Here is a 21,301-nt window from a genome sequence, read left to right as displayed (position 1 = left end):
CCCCCCGCAGGGTCGGGGAATCGCCTGGGGCCGGCGTAAATCCCGCCCCCGCCATGGCCGGAATTCCCCGCCACCCGGGAATCGGCGGGAGCGGGAATCACGCCCCGCCGATCGGCGTTCCCCTGTGCTGAAGGGCCTGCGATGGGCCGAAGTCCCGCCGCTGACAGGCCAATCCCGCCGATGTGGTTTAAACCACCTCTGAGCCGGCGGGATTGGCGGCGCGAGCGGGCCCCCGGGGTCCTGGGGGGGGGGGCGCGGGGCGATCGGACCCCGGGGGGGTGCCCCCACGGTGGCCTGGCCCGCGATCGGGGCCCACCAATCGGCGGGCGGGCCAGTGCTGTGGGGGCACTCTTTTTCTTCCACCGCCGCCATGGCCTCCACCATGGCAGAGGCGGAAGAGACCCCCCCTACCGCGCATGCGCAATGGTGATGTCAGCGGCCGCTGATGCACCGGCACATGCGCGGACCGGCGAAGGCCTTTCGGCCAGCCCCGATGCCGGGCGGCGTAGCGCCAAAGGCCGTTTGCGCCGGTTTTGGCGCCAGTCGGCGTAGCGGAAGCCACTTCGGCGTGGGCCTAGCCCCTAAAGGTGTGGAGAAATCCGCACCTTTGGGGAGGCCCGACGCCGGAGTGGTTGGCGCCACCGGGCAACGCCAGGACCCCCCGCCCCGCCAGGTAGGGGAGAATCCCGGCCCATATTACATTGATCCCATATTCAGTTTGAATGGAACATACATGTGGGACAGCATGGTGGCACAGTCGTTAGCACTGCTGCCTCACGGCTCCAGGGACCCAGGTTCAATTCCAGCCTCGGGTGACTGCGTGGAGTTTGCACTTTCTCCCCCTGTCTTCATGTGTTTCCTCCAGGGGCTCCAGTTTCCTCCCAGAATCCAAAGATGTGCAGGTTAGGTGGATTGGCCATTACCAATTGCCCCTTAGTGTCCAAAAGGTTAGGTTATGTGGGATCACTGGGTTAAGTGGACCCTAGGTAGATGATAGAAATCTAACTTTTATATAATAAGTTTAAAGGAAGAAATGGTTCAGAATCAAAATGGTTTATTAAAATGGTTCAGAATTAAAATGGTTTATTAAGGTCATGCAGTTCAAACAGACAGACAGTGAAAATGGCTGTAAAGCATGAGAAATACAACTTCCCTACTGCTTCTAAGTGTTACTGAAGGGTTACAAGGGGGCGAGAAAATGAAAAGTTCCTACTCCTTCAAAGTTGAAGTTATGGGGGACGACACTCCTTTAAAACCCCCTCTTACTTCAAAAAGTGCAGCTGACTTCCGCACAACCACAAGGAAGGGGGGGGGGGGGGGGGGGGGGCGCGAGTTCCACCGGATGTCTCCACTGAAAATTTGTTCAGAGATCTCAAATCTCCTATTACTCGTCAGTTTGATTTGCCCAAAGCAAATGCGGAAATTGTCTGGAAGAACAACATTACCAAGAGCAAATGGTCCCTTGGAAATAAAAAGAGAATTTTTGGGAAAACTACCCGAATATTCCTTCAGCGTATGAAAGGTCATAAAAAGTTACAGAGAGGAAAGTTGGCGAAGCTATCAAATGTGTTTTTGAAACCTCAGCTATATCTCAAATCTACAAAGCAAGCAACTCTGCCACAGGCAGAAGCAGACATAATTCTGACCGAGACTCTACCGCTTTCAGTTCCTGCATTGTCGCAAGCTGATATTGACATGACAACTATAGATCCGGGTTCAAGGGCCCTTGTCCCTGAGAACGAGCTGTTATCTCACTCTGAGAACGACCAAAACATGCTGCTACCCCCGATTCAAAACCCTCCCATGGCAGCTTCAACAGACTCCGAGATTGTTAAACAAAGGAAGCCTGTTCACTTGAACTACGTAGCTATGAAAAAGATGAAACCAGCGGTGGACAAACTGTAATACAACTTAACCCACTAAGCACCAAACAGTTTAAAATTGAAGTGACAAAAACAACTGAATACGATGTATTAAGATTTAACACACCTCAAACTGATTGGGGAAAAATAACATCCTGTATACTGAGGATCTCAGGATTATAAGGAAAGATTTAGAGCGATCTGGGTGGAGCATTCTGGAATGGAACTCCAGCCAAAAGAGGAAAATTGGGATATGAGTACATTAGGACCATTCAAAACTGCTTTTGTCGCTGGTTTAAGACCCAAACTGTCTACAGCTTTAAACTTAGTCCTACCCGACTGGATGCTAGAGGGTACTACCTTCAGGACCTTCATAGAACAATGCATTCAACTGGATCTTAGCTTGCAAGTTAAAAACCATAACAGACCTCAGCCCCAGCCCAAAGCAGCAGCTGTGGAAAGTAGCATAGCTATCGCAGCAGAAATTACTCCTCCTCCTCCTCCGGTAATACCAACACCGACCCCTGTTCTTACTCCGATAAAGAATTCCAGAAAATATATGAAATGTCTTTATTGTGGTGAATGATGGAACCATCAATTCAGCGAACACGTGTAGTTGGATCTGAACAGAGGCTTTAATACACTTACAACAGAGCCAGCCTATTCGTCGTTGAACTCCAGAGGAGTGGCAGGCTGGCTCTAAGGCACTGATCTTTATACATCGGTCCCAGGGGGAGGAGTCCTGGGCGGAGCGAAGGGAGAGTGTGAATCACATTCACCACAGTGAAGATGGCCATTTTGTGGATTTATGCACTTTCAGAATACAGAGATTCAGATTACATGACTACAAAATGGATTCCTATGACCAAGACCTATCCCCTGACTCATTCAGAGATCCGCCCCAAAAGGCCGTAGCACCACACGAATCAACATCAGCAGTTCTGAAAGAAACTGATTTTCACTTCCACCATGCAAACACCGTAAATCCATCACCTTTGCTCCTTGGGAAAGAGCGAAAGGGGGGAGAATACGAGAAACATTCGTGGACCAGAAGTGGTCTGAAAAGGAGAGTTCATTTGTCGAAGACAGGAGTGGAGCCTGCGATACAGGGGAATATGGCGGAAGATCAGGGACCGAAGCTGCCGGCCCAGTGGTCGACGGAGCAACTGGTGGACTTTCTTCATGAGAAATTTGCTCAGCAAAGAAAGGAATATCTGGATCCGATTAAGACGGGGGTTGATTGTATGGATTAGAGACTGGAAACCCAGGACCAGGTGATCCAGAAGGTGGAAGAGATGGTGGCTGAGCGCGATGACCAGTTAGCCGCGATGGTGGTGGAGATGGGGCCGATGAAGGACCACCAGAAGAGGCTGCAAGATAACGTGGAAGATTTGGAGAATGGATTGCGTAGACGGAACCTGAGGATCGTTGGCTGCTGGAGGGCAATGAGGGATCGGACGCAAGTGCATATGTGGCGCGTATATTCATGAAGCTGCTGGGGTAAGGTGCGTTTGCTCGGCCCTTGGAGGTGGACATGGCACTTATGAGGAAGCCGCTGAGGAACGAGCCGTCGAGGGCAATGGTGGTACAAATGCACCGGTTCCTAGACAAGGAACAGATCTTGAGATAGGCCAGGCAGATGAGGAACTGTCCATGGGAAGGCAACAAACTGTGTGTCTATCAGGACCTGGGTGCGGAACTGGCCTAAAGAAGGGCAAGTTTTAACAAAGTGAAATCGGCACTCTTTAAGAAGGGGCTGAAGTTTAGTATGCTGTACCCAGCACGTTTGTGGGTCATGTATGAGGGCCAGGAACGTTACTTCGGAACACCAGATGAAACGATGAACTTTGTCAAGGACAGGGGACTGGCAGGTGATGGAGGACATTGAGCTTGGGGGGGGGGGGGGGGGGAGGCGAGTAGTTGTGTTCGTGATCTGCTGCTAAACCTACTTTTCCTTCTGGTTTTGTATGTATTGTTTTGCGCTAAGTTTGGGGCCATTACAATGTTTTATTTATGGGTTAACTTTGTTCTCAGTGGGGGATGTAGGGTGGAATTTTCTTCTTTGTGTTTGTTGGGGATTGTGATGTTTGCATATGTATGTTTGAGTGATGGGGGAGGCAGATCGTGGGGGGTATGATGCTTGGCGCCATGGGCGCGGGCTACCAGGCTAGCTGGGCGGGCTAGCTCACGGAAGTGCAGTGGGGGGCGAGCAGGTGATAGGTTTGCTGAGGGGGGATGGGATTGTTATTTTGTTATGGGGGAGGGGTGCATTGATCTGCTGACAGGGGAGGGACTGGCACTGGGAGACAAATTGGAGGTCGGTCACGGTGGATGCCCGAGGGTGAGCCTAAAAAGGGGCAGGACACGAACTGGAGGCTGGCCTAAGCAGGGTTATGGTTGATCGATGGGGAGGGTGCCCTCTGACCAGGCTGATCACATGGAACGTGAGAGGGCTGAATGGGCCGGTCAAGGGGGCTCGCATGTTCATGCATCTGAAGAGTTTGAAGGCGGACGTGACATTGCTACAGGAGACACCTGAGGTGGTGGATCTCACTGGGCTGAGCAAGGGGTGGGTGGTGAAAATATTTCATTCGGGACTCGACTCTAAAACTAGGGGGGTTGCGATTCTGATTAATAAGCAGGTGTCATTTGAAGTAGGGAGCAGAGTGGCAGACTCGGGTGCTGGATACGTTATGGTGAGTGGGAAGCTGGAGGGATGCCGGTGGTATTAATGAACATCTATGCACCAAACTGGGCCGACACAGAGTTTATGAAGTGGGTGGTAGGGAAGATTCCAGACCCCTCTCACCTTTCTCAACTGCCCCACCGCCTTCACTTGTGATAACAGACCAAACTCCATCTGCAGCTCCTGCCGCTCCTTCAACAGCCCCGCCTCCGGGGCCTCCGAGTAACTTCTGTTCACCTGGAGAATCTCCCTCACCAGCCTGTCCATCTCTGTCCACTCCACCTTCTCCCTATGAGCCCATACCAAAATCAACTCCATCCTAACTATTGCCTTCAGTGCCTCCCATCCATACCTTTGCTGCCGAAACCTCCCCTGTGTCATTTATCTCCAGATACTACTGGGTAGCCTCCTTCACCCACCCACACACCTCCTCATTCGCTAACAGTCCTGCATCCAAACTCCAGTGTGAGTGCAGATCCCCCCCCCCTCCCCCCCTCTTTGCTCACCCATAAATCTACCCAGTGTGGGGCATGGTCCGACACAACAATCAGCGAGAACTCAGCATCCACCACCCCGGCCAGGAAAGCCCTGTCCAAAATGATCCGGGAGTACATTTTATGCACATGGGAGAAAAAAGAAAACTCCTTCGATCTTGGTCGTCTAAACCTCCACGGACCCACCCCTCCCATCTGTTACCCCTTTAGCTCCTTCGCTGCAGCCGGCACACCTTCCCTGTCCTCAAATTCGACCGATCCAGCCATGGATCTATAACCGTGTTAAAGTCCCCCCCCCACCCCCCCCCCCCCACCCTCCACCCCACCCGCCATGATCAGCCAACGTGAATCCATAGCAAATTGGGGGCTCGAGGGGGATAAAAGTCTATCTATTGGATTGGCTTAGTGAACTTAAAGACAGTGAAGGGTGAGCATATTGTTGTTGCTTTTCAGGTGTGTTATTTTAGTTTAAGTAGGGAGAGTGTTGTGGACAATGGCTCTTTCAGACTCTCAGAAGTTTCTGGGGGTGGAGATTGTCACACACAGTACCTTACGGACAGAGACTAAAAGCAGACTGTTAGATTTGGCAAAAACATTGCAGTTAACATTACCAGACAAAATGCGAAAAGATGAGGTAATTGTGGCGGTACAGTCTGACTCATTAGAAATGGCAAAGATCCAGTTGCAGATTAAGCAACTTGAATATGAAAAAGAATTAAAGCAGCTTGAATATGCAATGAGAGAAAAAGAAAGAGAAAGGGAGATACAGATCAGGGAAAAAGAAAAGGAGAGAGAAGAAAGAAACAAAGAAAGAGATAGAGAGGAAAGGAAAAAAGAGAGAGAGTTTGAACTTCAGAAAATGACTATGAAACATAACAGTCAGTTAAAATTGGCAGACGTAAAGGGAAATGTACAGTTGGGGGATCATGATGAGGATAGTGAGAAAGAGAGTCATAGTCGAAGGCTTGGTGGGGATTTATTTAAATATGTCCAAGCATTGCCAAGGTTTGACGAGAAGGAGATGGAAGCCTTTTTCATTTCATTTGAGAAGGTAGCTAAACAAATGAAATGGCCACAGGACATGTGGATATTACTGATTCAAACAAAGTTGGTAGGTAAGGCTAGTGAAGTGTTTGCATCACTACCGGAGGAGGTATCTGGGACGTATGAGGAGGTGAAAAAATCTATCTTAGGTGCATATGAAGTAGTGCCTGAAGCTGACAGACAAAGGTTTAGAAATTGAAGGAAAGAATTTGGTCAAACGTACATGGAGTTTGAAAGGATCAAACAGAGTAACTTTGATAGGTGGATAAAGGCTTTGAAAATTGACCAAATGTAAGAAGCTCTCAGAGAAACTATACTTTTGGAGGAGTTTGAAAATTCAATTTCTGATGTAGTGAGAACGCATGTGGAAGAACAGAGGGTTAAAACTGCGAGGTTAGCAGCAGAAATGACAGATGATTATGAATTAGTTCATAAATCAAAGCTTGGTTTCCGACATCAGTTTCAGCCTGTGAAGGATAGAAACTGGGGACATGAGAAATACTCAAATGGTAAAGGTAAAGGAGATCTGATGGGAGATAATGGGAGTGTGCCTCACACTAAAAAAGAAATCCAGGAGGGTGGAAAAGAAATGAAACGTTTCAAATGTTTTCACTGTAATAAACTAGGCCATGTAAAGTCGCAGTGTTGGTGGTTGAAGAAAAGCACTGGGAAGGCTGATGTGGTAAAACAGGATAAGGGTTTGTTAAAGTGGTAAAGGAAAGCCCAAGTGAAACGAAGGAGGTGCAAAAGATTGTACAGCCTGATCAAGAAGTGATTGATGAGAAGGTGCCAGATCTCTTTAAAGAATTTACTTGTGTGGGTAAAGTTTACACATGTGTATCAGGAGGAGCAGGTAAAGAAGTCACAATTTTAAGAGATACGGGAGCTAGTCAATCTTTAATGGTAAGAGATGAGGAGTTATGTAGTTTTGGAAGAATATTGCCAGAAAAGGTGGTAATATCTGGAATTCAGGGTGAGAGGAGTAGTGTTCCATTATATAAGGTAAGGTTGGAAAGTCCAGTGCTGAGTGGCGAAGTGGTAGTAAGAGTAATATAGAAACTATCTTGTCCAGGAATACAGTTTATCTTGGGTAATGATATAGCTGGATCGCAGGTGGGTGATGCCTACTGTGGTGGATAAGCCAGTGGAAAATCAGACAACTGAAGTGTTGAAGGACGAATATCCTGGAATTTTTCCAGATTGTGTAGTAACAAGGTTGCAAAGTCACAGGTTCAGACAAGAGGAGAAATCAAAGAGTGAAGATGAAGTTGAAGAGCAATTATCAGAAACGATTTTTGATCAGATGGTTGAAAAAGAACAGGTGGAGGATGAGGCGGATATTTTTAGTTCAGGAAAATTGGCGAAGTTACAACAGAAAGATGTAGAAATGAGACGGATATATCAGAAAGCATACACAGACGAGGAATCTGAGTCTATACCAAAGTGTTATTATCGTAAAAATGATGTCTTGATGAGAAAATGGAGACCTGTACATATGCAGGCGGATGAAAAGTGGGCAGAAGTTCATCAAGTAGTATTGCCGGTCGGGTATAGAAAGGAGGTGTTGCGAGGTGTACATGAGGTACCAGTGGGAGGTCATTTGGGAATAAGGAAAACTCAAGCGAAAATACAAAAACATTTTTATTGGCCTGGACTAGATAAAGATGTAGTTAAATTTTGTCAATCATGTCGCACATGTCAAGTGATAGGGAAACCTCAAGCAGTGATAAAACCAGCACCCTTAATACCCATTCCAGCATTTAAGGAACCTTTTATAAGGGTCCTAATTGATTGCATAGGACCGCTTCCTAAAACGAAAAGTGGGGATCAATATCTTTTGATGATAATGGATGTGTCTACTAGGTTTCCAGAGGCCATTCCACTACGTAATATTATAGCTAAAAAGATTGTGGAGGAGTTACTTCAATTCTTTATTAGATATGGACTCCCCACAGAAATACAATCGGATTAAGGATCAAATTTTACCTCAAGGTTATTCAAAGAAGTTATGGATAGCTTTGGAATAAAACAATTTAAATCAACTGCGTACCATCCAGAATCACAGGGAGCGTTAGAAAGGTGGCATCAGACATTAAAGACAATGTTGAGGGCTTATTGCCACAATGATCCAGAGGATTGGAATAAAGGAATTCCATTCATACTGTTTGCAATTGGGGATGCACCTAATGAGTCAACCAAATTTAGTCCTTTTGAACTAATTTTTGGTCATGAGGTAAGAGGACCACTTAAATTGATTAAGGAAAAATTGGTGAGTGAGAAATCGGAACTTACATTATTGGATTATGTGTCAAATTTTAGGGAACGATTAAATAGAGCAGGTGAATTGGCTGGACAGCATTTAAAAGGTGCACAACATGTGATGAAATGGATAGCGGACAAGAAATCCAAAGTTCGTAGTTTTGCCAGTGGTGACAAAGTTTTAATATTGTTACCAGTGGTAGGTGAACCTTTAAAAGCTAGGTTTTGTGGACCGTAACAGATTGAAAGGAAATTAAGTGAGGTGAATTATATGGTAAAAACACCAGATGGAAGAAAGGCTCACCGAGTGTGTCATGTGAATATGCTTAAAAGGTACTTTGAAAGAGGAGAGAAAAAGGACGAGGTTTTAATGATTCTAACTCAAAGTGACGAATCAAATCCAGATGACTTGGAATTTGACATACCTCAAATTAAACTGGAAAATGAAGATGTTCTTGAAAATTGGGATAAATTGTTGAGTTACCTTCCAGAGGAAAAATGGACAGACCTGAAAGAGTTATTGATATCACATGGGCAAGTTTGTAGCGATGAATTAGGAAGTACTAAAATGGCTATACATGATGTAGATGTGGGCAATGCTGTTCCAATCAAACAACATCCATATAGACTTAACCCTTTAAAATCGGCACAGGTTAACAAAGAGATTGAGAGTATGCTTAAAAATGGCATAATTGAAGTGTGTTGCAGCCAATGGAGCTCACCCATAGTGATGGTACCTAAACCAGACGGTACCCAATGGTTGTGTGTGGACTATAGAAAGGTTAATGCAGTTACAATAACGGACTCTTATCCTATCCCACGTTTGGAGGATTGCATTGAGAAAGTGGGACAATCAGCTTTTATTTCCAAACTGTATTTACTCAAAGGTTTCTGGCAGGTACCTTTATCCGAAAGGGCGAAGGAGATTTCAGCTTTTGTAACTCCAGATGGTATATACCAATTCAAAGTTATGCCATTTGGCATGAAAAACACTCCAGCCACATTTCAATGGTTATCTAACAAAGTTGTTTCAGGATTACCCAATTGTGCGGTATACATCGACGATCTGGTAATTTTCAGCCAAACATGGAAAGAACATTTAAAACATCTGATGGAGTTATTCGATTGACTTCAGGAGGCGGGTTTGGTGATGAACATAACTAAAAGTAAATTTGGAAAAACCCAAGTCACTTTCCTTGGCCATACAATCGGACAGGGTCAAATGATCACACAGGATGTGAAACCAACAGTTACTGAGGAGTTTCCAATACCCTCAAGATGAAGGGAAATAATGCGATTTCGTGGCATGAGTGGATTTGATTGAACATTTGTGCAAAAGTTTAGTAGCGTGATTGCTCCACCAATGGACTTGCTGAAGAAACACCGAAAATGTCAGTGGACAGCGGAGTTTCAACATGCATTTGACTACCTGAAAGCTGTGATAACCAATGCTCCTGTGTTGGAGATTTACAAGGGATTCTGTGATCCGATTGAACTAAAGAATCTGACTTTAAAGAGACATGCCGAGGCGTAGAGAAATGGATGGATTATGCAGAGACCTTCTTGTTCAAAGAGACTGTCAATCGAGAAGGATTTCAGTTAGGGGAAGAAGTTGTTTTTTGAAACAAAAATGTATAGGGGCAGCAGGGTAGCATGGTGGTTAGCATAAATGCTTCACAGCTCCAGGGTCCCAGGTTCGATTCCCGGCTGGGTCACTGTCTGTGTGGAGTCTGCACGTCCTCCCCCTGTGTGCGTGGGTTTCCTCCGGGTGCTCCGGTTTCCTCCCACAGTCCAAAGATGTGCGGGTTAGGTGGATTGGCCATACTAAATTGCCTGTAGTGTCCTAATTAAAGTAAGATTAAGAGGGGGTTGTTGGGTTACGGGTATAGGGTGGATACGTGGGTTTGAGTAGGGTGATCATGGCTCGGCACAACATTGAGGGCCGAAGGGCCTGTTCTGTGCTGTAATGTTCTATGTTCTATATTTACTGTGTGTATTTCTTAAAGGATAGTGAAAAGGTGAAAAATGAAACCATCTTGAAGTTGATGGTTTATTTTGTTTTCTTGGGGGGAGGTGTCATGTGAGAGTACCTTTAAGAAATGGATGTTTGGGGAAGCACGGTGGCGCAGTGGGTTAGCTCTGCTGCCTCACGGCGCCGAGGACCAGGTTTGATCCTGGCTCTGGGTCACTGTCTGTGTGGAGTTTGCACATTCGCCCCGTGGTTGCGTGGGTTTCGCCCCCACAACCCAAAGATGTGCAGAGTATGTGCATTGGCCACGCTAAAATTGCCCCTTAATTGGAAAAAATTAATTGGGTACGCTAAATTTAAAAAAAAGAAATGGGTGTTTAAGAAATGTACCTTTAAGAAATGGGTGTTTATCAATGATGTCAGAGTGTGGGTGGCGCTGGGCTGTATGTCAGCTTTTTACTTTTGGTTTTTGGCTGTTTGCTACAGGGTGTGTTTAATTTTTGTTTTTCAGTGTTGGAGCGGAAGCCAGACAGAGCAGGCGTACTGTTGATCTCTCTGCCATGAAAAGACTATCTCTTGACCATTTGGTGAATTCAGAATTATAAATGTTTTCAGTAGTGAATGTAAACCTGATGTGCTTCTGTTAAAAGGTGTTTCTTTTGTCTTCTGGATGTTGTTTGAGAAGTTATTAAGGCTTACTTAGTGTTGTATTCTTTGGGGGTTGTATTTGAATTAATGGTTGCTAAGATGTTCACTGTATGTTTTAAAAAGGTTACCTTGAGTTCATAGAATAAACATTGTTTTACTTTTTAAAATACTTTTCCATTTCTGCTGTGCCACACCTGTAGAGGGGGCCTTGTGCTCCCCATGCTTCTGCTGTGCCACACCTGTAGAGTAGGCCTTGTGCTCCCCATACCACAATCTCTTAAAAGTTGTGGGTCAGGTGAACTCCATGATACACTTTGGGGTTCTCTAAACCCTGGCCCATAACAAATGCACATCTTTGGACTCTTTAAGTTCAGGACTCTGGTCTCAGACTTAACTGTGTCACTCTCCATCTTAATGAAGAATTCTGCCATATTATGGTTACTCTTCCCTAAAGGATCTCACACCACAACATTGGTAATTAATCCTCTCTCATTGTACAATGCCCATCTAGGATGGCCTGCTGCTCTCCAGTTGGTTCCTCGACATATTGGGCGGGAAAACCATCCTTTATACATTCCAGGAAATCTTCCTCCATCGCATTGCTACCAGTTTGATTCGCCCAATCAATATGCAGATTGAAGTCACCCATAATAACTGCTGTACCCTCACTGCACGCATCTCTAATTTCCTGTGTGGTGCCATCCCCAATCTCACAACTACTGTTTGTACACAACTCCCACTGACGTATTTTGCCCTTTGGTGTTCCACAGCTCCACCCAGACAGATTCCACATCGTCCAGGCTAATGGCCTTCCCTACTATTCCATTAATCTCTTTAACCAGCAACGCTACCTCCCTTCCCTTTCCTTTCCTTCTATCTTTCCTGAATATTGAATACCCCTGAATGTTGAGTTCCCACATTCCTGGTCACCCTGGAGCCAGGTCTCTGTGATCCCAATTACATCATATCCGTTAATGATTTGTCAGCGCAGTTAATTCATCATCTTTATTACAAATGCTCCTCGTATTGAGACACAGAGTCTTCTCGCTTGCTTTTTGACATTTATTGCCTTTTTAGAACAATGATGTAATGTGGCCCTTTTGAATTTTTGTATTTGGTTTCTCTGCCTTCCACTTTCCCCTTTACTGCCTTTTGTTTCTATCCCCTCTGTGGTGAATCACAGTAGCGTAATTCACACTGTTATTACATATGATGTACTATGTCTGTGTAAGCTCGGCACATGAGCAGTTGCGCGGCTCTGCCCCTAGGGGGAGATGTACTGGGAGTGTACGGGAGTTTGTACTGGGCTCCACCCTTGGCTCCGCCCATGGCTCCTCCCAGCAACTGATTGTATAAAGCTTGGCAGTCTGAGCCTGCCTGCCAGTTCATCTCGTCGCAGGCAGGCTCCGTTGTGAGATTATTAAATTGATGTGGCCATCAATTCACAAGACACATGGTTCGAAGTGAACAGTGGTTTTAATAATCTCACAACGGAGCCTGCCTGCGACGAGATGAACAGGCTCAGACTGCCAAGCTTTATACAACCAGTTGTGGGAGGAGCCATGGGCGGAGCCAAGGGTGGAGCCCAGTACAAACTCCCGTACACTCCCAGTACATCTCCCCCTAGGGGCAGAGCTGCGCAACTGCTCGTGTGCCGAGTTTACACAGACATAGTACATCACAAGTAATAACAGTGTGAATTACGCTACTGTGATTCACCACACCCTCTTTATTTCCCTCCAACTTCCTGCATCGGTTCCCATCCCCCTGCCATATTATTTCAAACCCATCCCAACAGCACTAGCAAACACTCCCCCGAGGTCATTGGTTCCGGTCCTGCCCAGGTGCAGACCGTCCGGTTTGTACTGGCCCCACCTCCCACAGAACCGGTTCCAATTGAGCTGGTTCAGCACAGGGCTAAATCGCTGGCTTTTAAAGCTGACCAAGGCACACAAGCAGCATGGTTCAATTCCTGTACCAGCCTCCCCGAACAGGCGCCAGAATGTGGCAACCAGGGGCTTTTCACAGTAACTTCATTCGAAGCCTACTTGTGACAATAAGCAATTTTCATTTCATTTCATTTCAATGTCCCAGGAATTTAAATCCCTCCCTCTTGCACAATCCTCAAGCCATGTATTCATCTTAGCTATCCTGCCATTTCTACCCTGACTAGCACGTGGCACTGGTAGCAATCCTGAGATTACTACCTTTGAGGTCCTACTTTTTAGTTTAACTCCTAGCTCCCTAAATTCACCTTGTAGGGCCTCATTCCATTTTTCCCTACGTTGTTGATGCCTATATTCACCACAATAGCTGTTCACTCTTCCCCCCAGAATGCCCTGCAGCCGCTCTGAGACATCCTTGACCCTTGCACCAGGGAGGCAACATACCATCCTGGAGTCTCGTTTCGCGGCTGCGCCAATCTATTCCCCTCACAATTGAATCCCTTATCACTATAGCCCTGCCATTATTTTTCCTGCCCTGCTGTGCAGTAGAGCCAGCCACGATGCCATCAACCTGGCTGCTGCCACCTTCCCCTGGTGTGCCATCTCCCCAGTATCCAAAACGGTTTATCTGTTCTGTTGAAGATGACCACAGGGGATCCCTGCACTGCTTTCCTACTCTTCCTCTGTCAGGTGGTCACCCATTCCCTATCTTCCTCAGCAATTTTAATCTGCGGTGTGACCAACTTACTGAACATGCAATGCTCGATTTTCTCAGCATTGCGGATCCTCCGAAGTGAATCCACCTGAAGCTCCAGAGCCATCAAGCGGTCTGACTGGAGCTGCAGTTAGACACGCTTCCTGCACATGAAGGAGTCAGAGACACCGAAAGGGCTCCTGAATTCCCACATTGCACAGGAGGAGCATGACACGGGTCTGGGATCGCCTGCTGTGACTTAATCCTTCAGTTAACTTTACAACAACACCAAGAGGGAATAAGAGAAAATAAAATAAAAGTAAAAACTACTTACCAGTCTCCAGCCAGTCACTTACCCTTCTTTACCCTTGCTTGTCCTCCTCACAGTGTCCTTTTGTTTGGTTAGAGAAGGAGGGAGGGAGGGAATCACTAATGTAGTATTTCGGACTTAACCTTTCCTTGGCACCAGTTCTTCAGCTCCCAACAGTACAGTCCAGGTGACTGAGTTGACTTCCTCCAGAATCCTCTTCTGCCATCTCTACTGGATGAACTTCCTCCTGTTTGTCACTGGAGGGGTTCTTCGGCCACTCACAGTCCAGTCGAGGTGACTTTAAAAAAAATAGATTTTGAGGATCCAATTCTTTTTTTCCAATTAAAGGGCAATTTTGCATGGCCAATTCACCTACCCTGCACATATTTTTGGGTTGTGGGATGAGATCCACGAGGCACAGGGAGAATGTGCAAACTCCACACGGACAGTGACCCTTCGCCGGGATCAAAACCGGGTCTTCGACGCTGTGATACAGCAGTGCAAACTGCTGCGCCACTGTGCCGCCCCTCCCAGTCGAGGTGACTGAGTTGACTTTGTCATAATATACACCAGTATATCATGGTGCGGACACACACACTGATGGACATACAGTAGAACCAATCAACATGCATAACCCCGCAGCCAATCACCAGTTAGAGCACACTTACTATAAAGACAGAGGGCATCAGTTTTCCCACTCATTCGGGATGCAGCCTTTCAGAAGTACAGAGCTTACAGCTTACAGCACAGATCCTCACCATGTGCTGAGTGTTTGACTGGTTAGGATAGGCACAGGTCTTTAGTTAATCTAACATTGTGTTAACTCACAGTAAGAGTATGTTCAACAGTTAATAGTTTAATAAAATAGTGTTGTACTATTTTAAGTGCTGGTGGCCTGTATGTGTTCCACGGATCCAGAGTACCCAACACATCAGACTTCTCCAGGAATTGTCTTCTGTTGCCGCTACTGGATGAACTTCCTCCTACTTGTTACTGGAGGGGGTTCTTCGGCTATCCACAGTACATTCGAGGTGACTGAGTTGACTTCTCCCAGAATCCTGTTCTGCCGCATCTACTGGATGCACAGGGATCTGTGCTGGGTCCCTGATTATTCATCATTTATATAAACAACACAGATGATTATGTTGGGGTTGGACCAGTAGGTTTGCGGGTGACACTAAGATTGGTCGGGTGGTTAACAGTGAGGTTGAGTGTCTTGGGTTACACAAAGATATAGATGGGTTGGCCAAAAGGGCAGATAAGTGACAGATGAAATTTTATCCTGAAAAGTGTGAGGAGAAATTTGATGAGGAAGTATTCAATGAACGGCATGACACTAGAAAATTTTGAGGAACAAAGGGACCTTGCCATGTTTGTCCACAGATCTCTGCAGGTGAATAGTGATGGAACCATCAATTCAGCGAACACGTGTAGTTGGATCTGAACAGAGGCTTTAATACACTTACAATTGAACCAGCCTATTCGTCGTTGAACTTCAGGTGAGCTGGCAGGCTGGCTCTAAGGCACTGATCTTTATACATCGGTCCCAGGGGGAGGAGTCCTGGGCGGAGCCAAGGGAGGAGCCCAGTACAAACTCTTGCGTACTTCCAGAGCGACTCCCCCTGGTGGTCAGATAGTGCAACTGCACTTACAATGGGTAGATAACGAACAGATATACATGGAGTGATATTGGCAACTATATATAGTGTGAATCACATTCACCACATTCACCCCGATAAAAAAATCAAGTCTGGCGGGGGTGATGGCTCAAAGAATCAGTCTGTCCAGTGGACGAATTGTCCGTTTTCATGGTGGCTGGGCGGGCGTCGAGGTCTGGGGTACGGTTGCCGGCTCCGGGGCGAGTCTTGTCCGAGCCTCATACACCTCCTGGTCGAATGGAGACTGGGGGCGCGGGCGGCGAGCTTGTGCTGGCGCTCGGGACTGGTGGGATGAGCTCGCAGAATCGGGGGCGCAATGGGGCGGCCGCATAAGGAACGGGGAAAGGAGTTCCTCGGTGGGGGTAGATGGGGGGCTGGATCCAGGGGGTGCCAGGTCCCGGAGGGATACTGTGTCCTGGCGACCGTCCGGGAACTCAACAAATGCGTAATGTGGGTTGGAATGAAGCAGGCGCACCTTTTCAACAATGGGGTCGGTCTTGTGCGCCCTGACGTGCTTCCTTAGGAGAACCGGGCCTGGTGTCCTCAGCCACGCCGGAAGTGAGACCCCTGGAAAAAATGAAGAGCCGCTCGTGGGGGATTTGGTTGGTAGCTGTACACAGGGGGGATCTAATTGCATGGAGCGTGTCAGGGAGGACTTCCTGCCATTGGGAAACTTGGAGCTTCCTGGACCTGAGGGTCAGTAGGACGGTCTTCCAGACCGTCGCGTTCTCCCTCTCCACCTGTCCGTTCCCCCGGGGGTTGTAACTGGTAGTCCTGCTCGAGGCGATGCCCTTGTCGAGCAGGTAATGACGCAGCTCGTCACTCATAAAGGACGAACCCCGGTCACTGTGCACGTAGCTGGGGAAACCGAACAGGGTGAAGACACTATGCAGGGCCCTAATGACTGTGCGGGAGGTCATATCGGGGCATGGGATGGCGAAGGGGAATCGGGAGAACTTGCCAATAATGTTAAGGAAGTAAATGTTTTTGTTAGTGGAGGGGAGTGGCCCTTTGAAATCGATCGCAAGGCATTCAAAGGGCCTAGAAGTCTTGACCAGGTGGGCCCTGTCTGGTCTATAGAAGTGCGGTTTGCACTCCGCACAGATCGGGCAGTCCCTGGTGACCGCTTTTACCTCCTCGTTGGAGAAAGGCAGGTTTTGGGCTCTGATGTAGTGGGCGAGCCGGGTGATCCCTGGGTGGCAGAGGTCATCGTGGATGGCTTTTAGGCGGCTGATTTGCGCGCTGGCGCATGTCCCGCGCGGTAGGGCATCCGAGGGCTCGTTGAGCTTTTCCGGTCGATAGTTGATATCGTAATTGTAGGTGGAGAGTTCAATCCTCCACCGAAGAATTTTGTCATTTTTAATTTTGCCCCTTTGCGAGTTGTCGAACACGAAGGCGACCGACCGTTGGTCGGTAATGAGGGTGAACCTCCTACCTGCGAGGTAGTGCCTCCAGTGTCGGACAGCCTCCACGATGGCTTGTGCTTCCCTCTCGACTGAGGAGTGTCGGAGTTCTGAAGTGGATAGGGTACGGGAGAAAAATGCAACGGGCCGCCCTGCTTGGTTTAAAGTGGCTGCTAGCGCTACCTCTGAGGCGTTGCTCTCAACCTGAAAGGGAGTGGATTCATCCACCGCCCGCATGGCTGCTTTGGCGATGTCGTCCCTGATGCAGCTGAAGGCTTGGCGCGCCTCAGCAGACAGGGGAAATAGTGTGGCCTTGAAGAGTGGGCGGGCTTTGTCAGCATATTGGGGGACCCACTGGGCGTAGTACGAAAAGAGCCCCAAGCACCGTTTGAGGGCCTTGGGGCCATGGGGGAGGCGGAGTTCATGCGGTCCGGGTCTGGGCCCAGGACCCCGTTCTCCATGACATAGCCGAGGATGGCTAGTCTATTTGTGCGGAACACGCATTTCTCCTTGTTATATGTAAGGTTTAATTTTTGGGCCGTCGGAGAAAACGGTGGAGGTTGGCATCGTGGTCCTGCTGGTCACGGCTGCAGATGGTAACATTATCCAGATACGGAAACGTGGCCCGCAGCCCGTACTGGTCTACCATTCGGTCCATTGCTCGTTGGAACACCGAAACCCCGTTAGTGACGCCGAAGGGAACCCGGAGGAAATGGAAGAGGTGGCCATCGGCTTCGAACGCCGTGTAGTGGCGGTCCTCCGGGCGGATTGGGAGCTGGTGGTATGCAGACTTCAGATCCACCGTGGAAAATACCCGATATTGGGCGATCTGGTTTACCATGTCTGCGATTCTGGGGAGGGGATACGCGTCTAGGAGCATAAAGCGATTGATGGTCTGGCTATAATCGACAATCATGCGGAATTTTTCCCCTGTCTTGACGACCACCACCTGAGCTCTCCAGGGACTGTTACTGGCCTCTATGATCCCCTCACTGAGCAGCCTTCGGACCTCCGTTCTGATAAATACCATATCCTGCAGGCTGTACTGCCTGCTGCGGGTGGCTACCGGTTTGCAATCCGGGGTGAGGTTGGCGAAGAGAGGAGGGGGGGCGATGCGCAGCGTGGCGAGGCTGCAGATAGTGAGTGGGGGCAAGGGCCCGCCGAAGCTGAGGGTGAGACTCTTGAGATTACATTGGAAATCCAAGCCTAAGAGGAGTGACGCGCAGAGGTCGGGCAAGACATACAGTTTAAATTTGGAATAGCTAGCGCCTCGAATCGTTAGCGTTGCTGTAGTGCGGCCTTGGATTTGGATGGAATGGGAGCCTGAAGCGAGGGTGATAGTTTGGTTGACGGGACAAATAGGGAGCGAACAGCGTCTTACCAGCTCTGGGTGTATGAAGCTCTCCGTGCTCCCGGAGTCGAAGAGGCAAGACGTGTTGTACCTGTTGATCTGGACCTTCGTCATTGAATTTCTCAGATGCTTGGGGCGAGATTGGTCGAGGGTGACCGTGTTGAGTTGCGGGCCGCGTGGTGCATGCCCGGGGGAGTCGAATTCTTCCGATCGGGCGTCCTGTCGAGTAGATCCCGCTGCGTTCTGGCGAGCTTGATGCAGGAACACTGCGCTGAGTTGCGGGCCATGTGGTGACTGCCCGGGGAGGTCGTACTCCTCCGATGAGCTGTTTGAGTCTGGGGATGCAGGCTCAAGTGAGGGGATCATAGAGGCCAGTAACAGTCCCTGGAGAGCTCAGGTGGTGGTCGTCAAGACAGGGGAAAAATTCCACATGGTCGTCGATTATAGCCAGACCATCATTTGCATTCTAGTGGATCGCACATGGAGGGTGGTGATGAAGATGGCATCCAAGATGGCAGCCCCCACGCATGTGGCCGGCCGCATGGTGGAGGTTTGCCAAGATGGCAGCCCCCATGGATCGCATGTGGTGGGAGGGGGCGGAGCCTGAGCGTAGGCCGCAGCGTTTTGGGCCCCACGGGCCTGCCGGTGCTGGGGGCCACCGGGATGTGATGGTCTAGAATGCACTGCCTGGGAGGATGGTTGAGACGGGTTGCCTTACATCCTTTGGAAAGTGTAGCCACCTGGGATGGCCACTTACAAAGGAAACACGGACACTTGCAAAGACTCAAGGGAAGTATGGCCAATACAGGATTCAGGCAAACTCAGAGCCTGAATGTATATTTGCTAACAGAGAAGCAGACAGTATCGAAACCCCTGCCGATTTGCATTCTAATGGCACATTTCCCCAGGACAAAGGACTGGTACTCAGGTATCAGATACAATTCCAGACACATTGGCGCCACTCCCTTTACTCAGGAAGCACCAACAGCCAAGGTCAATGACCGCTCAGGACACGCCCAGCAATCAAGGCACCCACCCCTTTATTGGTTCAAATCGAAGGCAGTAATCGAAGCCTGCCGAATTATTGGGTCCAAAACCAGTGACCGCCCAAAAGAGCACGAAACCCCAAAGGATAAAGAGAGACACTGCCACGTGTTCGATCTCTTTTGGCCCTGGCACACGGACACTCTATACCTGAAGCCAACTGCAGCACCACGACCAAGTTCAAGATCAACAATCGCTACCAAACGGATGAGCCCAGCAGAACAAAAGTTACTTCTCAAGACCCAGCCACTCCAGATCCGAACAAAGGGCTGGGCCGGGATTCTCACCTACCTGGCGGGGCGGGGGGTCCCGGCGTGTTGGAGTGGCGTGAACCACTCCGGCGCTGGGCTGCCCCAAAGGTGCAGAAGTCTCCGCACCTTTAGGGGCCAAGCCCTCACATTGAGGGGCTAGGCCCACGTCGGAGTGGTTCTCGCTCCGTCGGCTGGCGTGAACGGCCTTTGGCACCACGCCAGCCGGGACCGAAAGGAGTTGGCCGGCCGGCGTAAGTCAGCGCATGCGCCGGAGTGTCAGTGGCTGCTGACATCATACAGGCGCATGTGCAGGGGAGGGGGTCTCTTCTGTAGCCACCTAAGATGGACACTGGGCTAACAAGATGGAGAATTGCTAAGACTGCAGGGAAAAAGCAGTTTAGCCAAGACAGCAGTCTGCAAAGACTGATTAGCATTTTGCAAGCAGCAAAACCAGTTTCTGGCCAGGTGGAAGATCTCAAACCAAAGGTGTTAATAGCAAAACGCTTTGCATATTAATGAGGCAATCCAGATCTGGGCACACACAATGGCAACATTTGGGTTTGAATAGATACTTTAAGTGGATGTCCAGACAGAGCGGCACCAGAAGTATCCACCATAGAGACCGCCCCCTCCATCGAGGAGAGACCCTCACATTGGGGGAATTCAAAAGATATCGATTAGGATTTGATCCAATCGATACCTGAAGGTGAAAGCCCGCCCCAAAAAAGGCACGGACATTGGGGCCCTATAAAGATAGTCCCCCACACATGGTCCTGTCTGTTGTTTTCGTGCTCCGGCTTTGACTTCGACCCAGAACTTCGACTTGTATCCTGACTCCAGCCGTTGAGCAACAGCCGCCGAACCGTAAGTGACAATACGACGCTCGCTACGCGAACCAGCCCCACTAGACCCCCAGCGACCAGCAAACTCTCTGAAGGTTACAGACCAAGATCGAAACGAAGGCCTCGCTCCCTGACCTTGCCTGTTCCTGTTTAGTTAAGTATTCTGATCGCTTAGTTTAGTTGTAGCTTAGTCCCTTAGCGTGTGCATGCGTATTTATTATATTTGTAATAATAAATACTAATCGTTTGGAACTTACTAATCGGTGTATCGTTTTATTACTTTGAACCTGACCTTGGAATATTTGTGAGGTGTCTAGATACGGCACCTGGCGACTCCCGAGCTGAAAATACATACATAGAGCCTAGCAGTGTTAAGCACACGGCCTTTAAACGGAGGCGTGTTAATACACTCCAATAAACGCGAATTACACTCAAGTAAAACGTGCAACACTTCCACCTCCGCCATGGTGAAGACCATGGCGAAGGCGGAAGAAAAAGAGTGCCCCCACGGCACAGTCCCGCCGGCCGATCGGTGGGCCCTGATCACGGGCCAGGCCACCGTGGGGCACCCCCCAGGGTCAGATCGCCCCACGCCCCCCCCCCCAAGGGCCCCGGCGCCCGCCAGCGCCGCAATCCCGCCGGTCAGGTAATCCACGCTGGCGGGAGAGGCTTGTCAGCGGAGGGACTTCGGCCCATCGCGGGCCAGAGAATCACCATGGGGGGCCTGCCGACCGGTGCGATTCCCGCCCCCGCCGAATCCCGGGTAGTGGGGGGTCGGAGAATCCCGTCCCTGGTTCCTCTGCCAAAACCGGGTGCCTGAAGTTAAGTATAAGTTGTTGC

At 48.9% G+C, this 21,301-nt stretch overlaps 1 protein-coding gene across 1 annotated transcript in view; it reads left to right on the top strand.

Annotated features, from left to right (window-relative positions):
- Positions 1–21,301, top strand: part of LOC119951518 (zinc finger protein 420-like) — a 61,090-nt gene that overhangs the window by 23,487 nt on the left and 16,302 nt on the right. The window contains exons 3-4 of the mRNA XM_038774721.1: positions 1,396–1,901; positions 2,683–3,104. Of these exons, the coding sequence (XP_038630649.1) occupies positions 1,396–1,901; positions 2,683–3,104 (928 nt within the window). The remainder of the gene's footprint in view (positions 1–1,395; positions 1,902–2,682; positions 3,105–21,301) is intronic.

Source organism: Scyliorhinus canicula, chromosome 17 (assembly GCF_902713615.1).
Source record: "Scyliorhinus canicula chromosome 17, sScyCan1.1, whole genome shotgun sequence".
Lineage (NCBI taxonomy): Eukaryota > Metazoa > Chordata > Chondrichthyes > Carcharhiniformes > Scyliorhinidae > Scyliorhinus > Scyliorhinus canicula.
Note: the sequence above shows the minus strand (reverse complement) of the source record. Positions and strands in the feature narration are given on the sequence as shown.